Below are 11,347 nucleotides of genomic sequence, written 5' to 3'. Positions count from 1 at the left end.
ATAAAAGATAGGGTAGAAACACTCCACTGGATCCTCTGCATTAGTCAAGATTGTTACAGAAGGAAAAATTGCCACTGTTTTTCACATATTGCTTCTTCCTGTTAGTCCACATCATTCTCAGGAACCCTTGCCTAAGAAGAGCACTAATTATGTTCTTTCCACCCCTTTCCAGTCTAGCTCCACACCTTAATGTTTCACATGGAATCTTAGGAGGGAGGGAATAGAAGGGGGCAGCCTGGTTGTTTGGAAACTGGACTGCGGAAAAATTCATGTAACACAGCCCCGCCATCCTATATACAGCTGTGTCCTTGAGACGGGTGGATGGATTCCTTGTGTTCATTAAAAACTCTAACACTCTCAAACTAAAACTTGATTTAAAAAATGTATTCACCAATCAAGAAATGAGTGAAGAAATAGGAGAGGCCCGTTGCTCTCCGGACCACTCGAGGGGACAGAACTTTCCTGGACTTCAAGATCCCCTCAGAGGGGCCAAGGGGGCGCCAGAAGCCTGACCAGGGGGTGGGCTCTTTAGAAAACCGGAGATCCAGAGGAGAGGGGTTGAGGGAGCACAGCTGGGAGGCGGCGCCACCGTTCCCCCACCCGCGCCCGTCTCCGCAGCCCCCGACGCCCACCCGGCTGCGCCCGCGCCTTCCTGCCTCCCACGCTCTGGGCCAGGGGGATCTGGGCCAAGGGGCCGTCCTGCCTCGGTCCTCCCGCCCCTGGCCAGCCGGGCCATAAAGCGCGGGCGGCGTCCGCAGAGCCCAGTCGGGCAGCAGCGCCCTTCGGACGGCAGAGACTCCTGTGGACCCCGGGCAGCGCGTTCCCCGCGGAGCAGGAGCAGAGCCCAGACATGCAGGCCCCGCGCCTCGCCGCCGCCGCCCTCCTGATGCACCTGGCCCTGCAGCCGTGGCTGGGGTCCCAGGCCGCCCCGCAGGGTGAGTGCCCGCCCCCCAGCGATCCGAATCAAAGTGCACTGGGATTGGAAGTGATGGGCAGAGACTAGAAGGTGCTGAAGTCCGAGTACCCAGTCAGCGAGGTGATGTGACCATTTCCCCGAACAACAGTGTTGGAGGCGTAACATTTATTAGCACATCTATGCGAAGACTTGGGGTTGGCTTCAAAGCTAGTCACAGGACCCTGGTCCTCTCAGGAGCAGCTGGTGCACGGTGCAATCCCAGGGGTATCCGGATGGGTCTGTCCGCCATGGCTTTGTCCCTCTACGCAGCCTTTGCCCCCTAAGTCCCCGCGGTAGGCTGGGCTGGAAGCGGTGATTGACCGGGTTGCGACCCGCACTCCCTGAGACCAGCCTGGCGTTATTCCATTGGGTGGCACCACAGCAAAGGCCCTTTCAGGAGCCAGTTTCATCTCTTGACTCTTGACATAAGTGAGAAGGGCTGCAAAATTGCTCTTTTTTCACCCAAAAAATAAACATTTGATAAATATTTTGAGAAGATACCTAGATAGTCTCACATCCCTCTGTGAAATGGGGTGAAAATAGGCTCCGGCAGAAAGCACTCACAGTTAAACAGAATTTCTTAGGAAGACTAAAAGGAAGAAATGATTTAAGCAAGAAAAGACCTTAGAGCTCCGACTGGCTATCGGGTGATGGTCTTCCTATCTGAACTTGATGCCTAGGTTGGTTTATTATAGATTTGGGAAATAAAACTGAAAGAGACACACAGTTTGAAGTTAAAATTGTTGTTCCTTGTGAAGCCAGGATGAAGAGTGTATTCTCTGACTCCCCTCACTCTTCTCCATTGAAACTTCCCATTTCATCAAATTAATCATTTTGATTCCAGCTGAGGCAATCAGAATCATGATTTGGGGGGTACTGTGCTGCTAATCTTGGTTTGGGTTGAAATATTTTAAATACCATTGTTTGTAATATGCATCGTGTCCTGTGAGTCTCAGAGGTAAGAAAAGAAATTTTAAAGCACAATTTAAAAGTTTTCTTATTGCAGAGGCTCTTTGGCAGGTTTGAATAATGTTTTAGGTTATAGAAATTCCTGATATTTGAATACACAACTGCATGGTGTGCTTTAGATACAAATAATGCTGCCTAGACCTAGCAGTTTTATTTTTTTTTTGTATTAAATTCTTTTATTGGTACATTGTAGGTATACAACACAATTACATTTCTCATTGGGAATTGTACCTTTACATAATGAATCATAAGGACTAAATAATGTATAATAGGTCGTGTGAAATAGGAAGAAAAGGGGCAAAGGGGAAGGAAGTGGGAGGGCTAGGGGAAAGGATAGAAGGGAATGGGATTAATATGAGAAAATGGAAAAATAGGAACAAAATCTTTGTAAATAGGGAGGACTGGAGGGGTTGAAGGGAGGGCTGGGCAAGGGTGAAAAATTAGAACCAAGAGAGACTATGTAAAGGTGCAAATTTCCAATGATGAATGTCATTATATTGTATACCTAAAATGTACCAATGATGAGAATGAATAATCGATAATGTAAAATAGGAAGAAAAGGTCCAAAGGGGTAGGGGTAGTAGGAGGGGCAGGGGAAAGGAAAGAAGGGGAAGGAAAAAATGATGAGAAATGGAAAAAATGGAAAAATAAGAACCTAGCAGTTTTATTGAGATTTAAAATTGGGACACACAACCTAAATTATCTTGTTAATTTAGGTGGCATAGATGATCTAATTAGGTCAAGTTTTTGGTAGTCTTTTATTGAGTTATCTAGCTAGTCTGCAACTATCAGCTCAACTGGATAATTTGCATATATCCTTTTCCCCCTGAGCTGCATTGCTAGTCTTAAATTAGTATCTATTCAATTTGCATACCATAATAGTTGGGCTCTTTGGTAGCAGTAACTTCACCTCTAGCACTAGAGCATGTGCTTGGATCTTGATACTTTTACTAAAATGTAATAACATTAGTAGAAAATGGTAGTGTCTCATTTCCTTTTCAAAATGCTCTCTGAAGTCATTACTAACTAATCCCAACTTTGCCTCTTGGGAGAGCAGCAAATGGATAAGATAAACTGCACTGATTGAAATATAGCAAGTTCGGCTTGAGTTAAATTATGGACCTGATCAAAGTCAAAGCAAGGATCAAGAGTACCAAGAGTTTAGTTTTGAATGCAGCTCGCATTTTGATCACACATCTCTTTTTCTAAAGGTGTCTTTTCCTGAATGGAACTTTTAAACACCTTGCCTTATCTTGCCTTTGACCTCATTGGTGAAAATGTAAAGTTTCCATTTCTCTGGAAATTAAAAAATCCGTTTTATCCCTTGACATACAGTAGACAGCTGTCTTCATGGTGTGGGAATGTGGACTGTTAGAGGGAGCAAATGGATATTCTGGCTTCCAATATGTCTAGTGTTAAATCCATTGTTGTGTAAGGTCCTCTCATATATGTGAAACATTATAGATCTAGTTTGAAGACAAATTATCTTTTAAAAGAATGTTCTTGAATAACTAGGGTTTTCCTGTTTCTTTCATTCATTTTTTACTTAGTACAAAAGCAATACTATTCGTTTTAAAGCACTGAAAATAGAAACTGAATAATCAAAAATAGAGCAAAAACTTTTGCAATCCAAAGATAGTCACTTTTAATGTTAACCTGTTGTTATATTGTCTTTCATTTCAAATCTCTATGCAAATACGTCAAATGGAATCATGTTACAGAGATTTATCATCTTTCTTTTCACTTACTCTATCATGAATACCTTTTTATGTCTGTAAGTATTTATCTGCATTTTAAAATAGATGCTATTCTGACCAGAATTACTCTGCCTAGGTTTGTAATGTAGAACACTGAAGTTGTTTCCAGTATTTGATATTGCAAATCATAATTTATTGAACAACACTAACCATCCCTTTCACTTCTGTCAAGCCCTTTCTTCTTTCCTAAGGACTGTCTATGTCTTCATGGCAAGGTATTATGCCAACCACATCTCCAGGATTCTCATCTCTTGCACTTAAAATTTTACCTCCTCCCCAAACAGAAATTCTAGATTTACCATTGATGACAAATATCCTTGTAATGAAATCATTTACCATATTATCCATTATTTCCTTAGAATTGCCATAAGTACAATTGATAGGCTAAAGAGCATGTGTTTTTTGGGACCTTTGGTATTGTTATTTAAATTGTATTCAATATGTTTATACTGGTTTAAATCTTACCACATAGTATATAAGAGGGTCCATTTCCCTGAACCCTCAGCAACAATTGAATATTATATTAGTATCTTTTCAGATTGATAGTGAAAATAATATTCTAGTAGGTTGCTTCATCATTAGGTAACCAATGAATGTATATTTGTATAGCTGTTGGTCAATTGTAATTCTTTCTGCAACTTGCCTTTTCATGTTCTTTCCTCATTTTTCCATAAGGATGCTTATTTTATTGATTTTAAAAGTTCTCTATAAATTATCAGTACTCTCCTTTCAGTAATCAGATTATGTATCCAGAAGACAATTCTAGTTGCTGAGATTCCTACTGGGTATGAAATTGTTCAAACAATATTTTCACAAAGTCACAGAAAGTCTAAGTAGCTTCTAGTAAGTATTGTTCAGATCTGTCCTTTGCCTTTTAAATGACTCTGTTGTCACATAGGTCTTAGCCTTCATAAGTCTTATAAAGCTGTTGGGAAAAGTGCTGCTTGCTTGATCAAAAGCAACTTTTATAAATACACATGCAGATTTTAGTGTTTGTAGACCAGCTGTATCCAGCAGCATGCAGTTGAGAAGTAGAAAACACATCATTTTGCTTGTTTCTACAGTGGAATTTTTCTTTCTTTCTCTCTTTCTTTCTTTCTTTCTTTCTTTCTTTCTTTCTTTCCTTCCTTCTTTCTTTCTTTCTTCTTTTTTTTTGAGACAGGGTCTCTCTATGTAGTTCAGGCTGGCTTTGAACTCACTATGCAGCTCAGGCTGGCTTCAAACTCATAGCAATCCTCCTGCTTCAGCCTTACAAGAGCTGAGATCACAGGCGTGCAACATCATGCCCAGGACAATGAGAATTTTTTAAGCAGAAAAATTATTAGAAATTGTAAAGGCAAAAAGGGAACAAACACTCAAGTCTCACAAAAGCAGCTAATCAACTTGCCAACTGTATGTCTAACACCACTTTCATGCTTTCTGCTGCTTTCCCTGTCATTTGTCATTGACCAGAAAAATGTTGTTGGGTCTAGACATACATAGGGGACCCCATGGCTGAAATTCACTGCTGGAGAGCCTGAGAAAAACAAGCTGAGTGCTCTCACTTTTTCTCCTTGTACTTGAAGTCTTCAGTGTTTTTCCTAGAGGACATTTTCAGAGCCACTTGTTTAGCCAAATCCAATTTTAAGTTTGCAAATTGAGTATTTTCTTAAGGGCTATAACCAGTGATGAATATTTTGCTATAATTCTAATTCAAATGTCCAGCCACTGCCAAAATGAGGGGGAAAAGCTGGTGAATTTGGCAGTGTAAAAAGTGATACAAAATTAGTTTACTATATTATTTTGTACCTTATTTTCAAATACCCCACAACCATGTTTCCCCAAGGTTTATCTTTCCATTTAAATTTTTACCTTATTTACTGAATGCCTTTCTCCCCACTCCACAGTCTTCGACCTCCTCCCAACCTCCAGTCAGAGGCTGAATCCTGGTGCTCTGCTGCCCGTCCTGCAAGACCCCGCCCTGAGCGAGCTGTACATGATCTCCACTTTCAAGCTGCAGACTAAAAGCTCAGCCACCATCTTTGGCCTCTACTCAACTGACAACAGCAAATATTTTGAATTTACTGTGATGGGACGCTTAAACAAAGGTAAGCAAAATTGTAGAAATGACTTTCCTAAAGATCCCTTTCTCCTATTCTAGGATTTTGGAATTCCTTATGATGTTTCCATTGTACAACTTTATGTTCACCAGTTGTTCATTTCATGTCCAATTTTATGTTCTTTTTGCACATTTGTTTTACTCAGGGGAGGTATGGCAGTATTGGGAGAAAGAATGAAGAATTGCTAGTGGCCAAGTTGTCTTTTGACATTGTCCCATGCCTTCATGTTATTCTCAGTCTGGTTCTGGAAGAAACAAGACCCAGGATCAGAGGTCACTCTCTCCTTCAGCTCTTGCTGCTATAACAAAATGCCACCTAGTAGGTGGTATACACAATAGAGATTTATTTCTCACAGTTCTGGAGCCTGGGGAGTCTGAGGGCAAAGTGCTGGCAGATGTGGCTCCTGTTAAGGGCCTACTGGCTGACTTCTGGATGGTCATCTTTTCATTGTCTCTTCACACAGCAGAGGGAGACCAATTTCTCTCATGTCTCTTCTTAAAAGAGCATGGATCCCATCATGAAGGTCTTACCCTCAGCACTAAGTTGTCCAGGTTGGGCTGGAACTTGCCATCCTCCTGCCTCAGCCTCCTGGAGTGCTGGAATTACAGGTGTTCACAATGACCTCCCAATGGTTCCACCTCCAAATACCATTAGATTGAGGAATAGGACTTCAGTATGTGAATTTGATGGGGAGAATATAAACAGTCTACCCATATTATTCTTATGTTCCCTTGGGTCCCAGTGGCTGAGCAGACCTAACTCCCAGCTGTGTGAGAACCTCGCTGGCCTCGAGGGAGAAAGTGCTCCTTCACAGCTGAACAGAACAAACAGGTCTTCTCTGTCTGCTTCATGCCACTTTCCACAGCTCTTTTCATCCCTTTGCAGTCATCTGTTTTGTTGCTACAGTGAGTTGCTCCAAACACTGAGAAATGACACCCCCCCAAAAAGGTCACTGTTTTTCCTTTCCACCCGTGCTATGGGGACAACACCCATTCTCATTTACTGAGGAGCCACGCATGGTGGGACCTACCTGTAATCTCAGCACTTGTGAGGCTGAGGCAAGAGGATCACTGTGAGTTCAAGGCAAGCCTGGACTACATAGTGAGAGCCTGTCTCAAAACCACCAAAAAACAAAACAAAACAAAACCCTTCCATTTACTGAGGAATGTGACAGATACGCTATTGCCTAATGCATTTAATAAAATGGGAGGGCTATTTCTTCTGCCTCGGTTTTATATTTATTTCAGATTGCTCTAAGAAGGTAGAGACTTCCTATTACTTCACAGTCTCTTTTAGGTTTTTACTTTTGTTTTTTGGTACCGGAGATCGAACTCAGGACCCTGTGCTTGCCAGGCAAGTGTGGTGCCACTGAGCTACATCCCCGGGCCCAGGTTTTTACTTTTGACTGAACCCTTAGATCTGTAGGCTTAGGAGCTGAAAGAAATTCCTAATTCTTAGCTTTGCTAGGACTATAGGGTAACAACATGTCAAGTTCCAGCACTCTCCTTCCCTCCTTTACCCATTTCCAAGTCTGCTCCCTCAGTCTGTGGCTCCTGGCTCTCAGGAGTCTGTAGTGTGTCAGGTAATAGAGCCTGGGGACATTGTCAGCCATTCCTGACCCCTTGGCCCCATCCTCTGGCCTGCTGGGGTGACAGCCTATCTCTCTGCTCCAAGTCAGATAGCCCCCTCTGCCTCACCTCTGTCAAAGGGGCTGCTTCTTTCCCAACAACCCAGCTAACAGTTGTGCTCTCCACCCATGGTCAGCAGCTTCTCACTATTTCAGATGCCATAGGAAGATGTTCTCTTGAACTTACTTGCTGGAAGGTACTCTTTAGAGTGACAACTCTGCACTTCACTTTTCAGCCTTACTGCATCTCACCCTCTGTTTCTAGATTGGCCAGTCTGTGTGAACCCATTGTGGAGAGTCTGCGGTGCTGGGGAACTTGATGAAACAACTTCCCCTGAACTGATTCAGCCCATTCACTCCAGGAAGGCAAGGGTAGCACTAGATATTCAGGCAGGAGGATAAATGAGTGAAGGACTGGTTAAATGTTTTTCCTGAAGAATCTTCCATTATGTGATGCAGCTATAAATGTCAACTGATTGAAATTACAAGGGAAATGAAAGGGTCAGTGAGCACCTCCTTTGTGGTTTGGATCTCAAGTGTCCCCCACCGTGGCCCATGTGCTGATGATGTGGTTGCCAGCCTGTGCCAGCATCTCACTGGAGATGGTGAAATACTTAGAAGCTGGGATCTACTTGGATATAGTTAGGTCATGGGGATATGAAGTGGATATTGGGACCCTGGTCCTTTTCTGTTTCTCCTTTCGCTTTCTGGCCTCCATGAGGTGAGCAGCTTTGTTCCACCACACATTGCCCATCATGATGCTCTGCCTCACTTCAGACCCCAAAGCAATGGAGCCAACAAACCACAGACTGAAACCTCTGAAACCATGAAACAGAATAAACCTTTCATCCTTTTAAATTGTTGATCTTGGTATTTTGTCATAATAATGGAAAGCGACTACACACACACACACACACACACACACACACACACACACATATTTCCCTCTATCAGGAAGATGAATGGTTCATAGAAAATGGGTGGTGGGGGTGTGGCTCATCAATGGAAAAATCCAGAAATCAGAAAACAGAGAGGAATTTGTATAGTATCAAAGCCAGGAGAATTAAAGAATGTGCATAAAGAAGTTGTTTCTGGAACAATGGGAAAAGAACAAATCTTTACCATCACTGGCATACATGAAAGTTCTAGGAAAGAGCAGTAGTCTCTTGTGTTTGCAACAATAAAGAGAAGTTAGGGGTCTCTCGGGTCCATGGAAAAGAGGTGATGTGTGGTTTTGACTCCCCAGAGAGGCATTCAGTAGTGGCCATGGTGACATACTTCATGGGGTGGATTATTGTGTCCCTTGATGGTGAGCTCCACAGATTATTCAGCTGGGTGAGGCTGTGTTAATTTGGATGGAAAACAGGAAAGGCATCAGAAGAAATCCAAATGTATCTCTACTGACTTAAAACACCTGAATGAAAAATAAAACACCTCTTTCTCTGTACTGGTCTTTTATGAATCCATGACTTGGGAGAGGAAGGAGTGTGACTGCACAGATGGTATCAAGGAGCAGGATTAGGCTGTCTGGGCCCACGTGAGCTCCAGGAACAAACTAAAATGTAGCTAATGAAGAAGCCAAGGAATGAGTTTGCCACTGAGCTTTCTCCTTCTACTCTCTCTCCCTAAGTCATCGCGCCCATGGGCACCTCATTACTACTCATAAAACATAATTTGGGTCAAGTTACTCCTGACCCAAAGACCTTGAGTGCCTTCCCATTCCAAATTGAATATGGTAGAAATGCCTCAGCTGGGCATTCAGGATTTCCACCTCAGGACCTCCAGCCAGTCTTTCCAATTTGTCACTCAGTCTGGCTCTCTATGCAGTCTACTTCAGCTGGAAGGACGAGCTATTGTTCCATGGGTCCCCTCATGCCATCTTCCCTTCTCCATCTTTTCTTCTCCTGCCCTCTACTCTCCCCAGCACATGCCTTGCACCCTCTCCAGATACCACTCAAACCCATCTCAAGCACCTTCTCCTAGTTGTCCTTGTATGGCTTTTTATCTCTTAAGGAAGGCACTAATCTTAGTTGACCTTGAACTTGAATTACTTCCATTTTTTCACTCTAGTAGGTTGTGAGCTCCACTGAGGCAGGGACTTGGGTCTTCTGTGGTACTGTGGCTGTAGTGCAGCAGTAAAACACAGTGCCTTGAGCATAGAAGTGGTTCATGAGCAGGTTGGATAGAATACACAGCGGCTAAGAAGAGTAGACTCATTTGTTAGAGAATACATACACCACTATGGAAATTCTGAAATTACAGTATCTGGTATGTGGGAAGTGCTCAAAAAATTTTAATGAGTGGATGTTGAAGACATTTTAGATAAGGATATAAAAGTATACAGGTGGTGTTTTGACATAAATGATGTGTCAAATAATTAGTAATGCAAGTGGTAAAATATTGATAAAAGTAATCATTCTACAGGAGCCTCCTTGCTGGATATGGTTGACACTCTCCTAGTATCTAGCATGGAGAAATCTTGCCAGTTAGTATTCTGGTACTAAGTTGCAACTAAAAATCTTATTTGGCCACCATTAGTATATCCTGAATCTCTCTCAGCCCTGATTTATCATCTCTAAAGTGGGGTGATAAAAGCTACTTCACAAGTTGATGGTACAATCTGAATTATGAGTATGTAAGGTCCAGTAATCTTTAGGTTATGAGGTGCACTGAAAATTTTTGGTTCTTAAATAGAATAGGATGGATGGCTAGATAGGTGGATAGACAAGCAAATGGACAGACAGATGTCTGCCATTTAAGTTACTGTCTTCCAAAACCAAACAAAGGCTTATCTCAATGATAGCATTGTCTTTCATAAAAAGGAAATGGGAAGAACTGCTTCTCTAGTGTTCATTTGATTGTCACCCAAGAACAACTTGGTGATGTGGAAAGAAAGAACCCCAAGAATTTGCTTTTGTGATAGAGGTTTGTCAAATTCCTGAGCCTAAGGATAGGAGATGGCCAGTGGTTCAGAGTAGTGCTTATGAGACCTAAAAGAGAAACATCTCTAGAGAGATGGGAGGGTGTAGAAAGTAAAATTTTGGACTCAATAAAGAGTGGGGGAAAAGTGAGGGGCCTCAAACATTAATAACAGCACTTAGTGAGCCTTTATAGTATGCCAAGACTATGCTAAAGGCTCAACACTTATTTTCCCTTTTAATTTTAAAAATATTCCTGTGAACTCCCTTTGACTGAGCTCAATTTGAAAATGGTCATAGGCAGAAAATGGAAAGAATTTAAAAATTTACACCAAACTATAATAAATAGCACAGAGAAACTAAAATCTAATTGAACCAAAGTTAGTGATTTACACATAAGATAGTAAAAGGGATTCTTTTAGTTATGATATGTTCTGAATAAGGAAGAATAAGGCAGGAATAAATTTCCTGTCTAGAATATGTAAGGCAAGATTAACAGATGATTGAGGTAAGTTATAGCTCTTTTGTGTCTACCTTGCCCATCAAAGGAAATGTTCTTTAAATGGTCAGGAATAGTTAAAAGAAAAAAAAAACCAAGCTAGATGAGAAGATAGGAGAAAATAATCGTTCTAGTAAGTTTAGTTGTCCAGATCCAAATAAATTATATACTGGGGTGCTCAGGAAAGAAATTGATAGTGGAGCTGCTATCAGTAACATTTAGGAATCATGGAGAACTGACCAGAGAAAGGAAATGTTTCTCTTTTTATAAAAAGAGGAAAGATAGGCAGTGAAAGCCACAGTCTTGTGAGCTTTAGGATAAACCACTAGAGGTTTGGATTATTATTCATGTATATAAAGATTACCCCTGGGAAAAGAAGTCTGGGATTTTTTGAAGATAAAATGGGGTTACTACCATAAGAATAAGTCTCATTAAACTTTTTTTTCACTGAAAGTTTCTAAGCAGGTCAATCAAAAAGAAGCTGTAAACATAATGTATCTCCACTTCAGAAAATAATTTTATG

General features: G+C 41.6%; 1 protein-coding gene across 1 annotated transcript in view; it reads left to right on the top strand.

Annotated features, from left to right (window-relative positions):
• The first annotated feature begins 530 nt into the window (after positions 1-530).
• Positions 531-11,347, top strand: part of Thbs4 (thrombospondin 4) — a 47,700-nt gene continuing 36,883 nt past the window's right edge. Inside the window, exons 1-2 of the mRNA XM_004870219.3 lie at positions 531-935; positions 5,568-5,768. Coding sequence (XP_004870276.1) covers positions 851-935; positions 5,568-5,768 — 286 coding nt within the window. The 5' untranslated portion in view covers positions 531-850. The remainder of the gene's footprint in view (positions 936-5,567; positions 5,769-11,347) is intronic.

The sequence above is a fragment of the Heterocephalus glaber genome, unplaced genomic scaffold (genome assembly GCF_053883595.1).
Source record: "Heterocephalus glaber isolate CG9 unplaced genomic scaffold, H.glaber_assembly_v1.0 deba00001757, whole genome shotgun sequence".
NCBI classification, from domain to species: domain Eukaryota; kingdom Metazoa; phylum Chordata; class Mammalia; order Rodentia; family Bathyergidae; genus Heterocephalus; species Heterocephalus glaber.
This window is presented reverse-complemented; position numbering and strand designations above follow the sequence as displayed.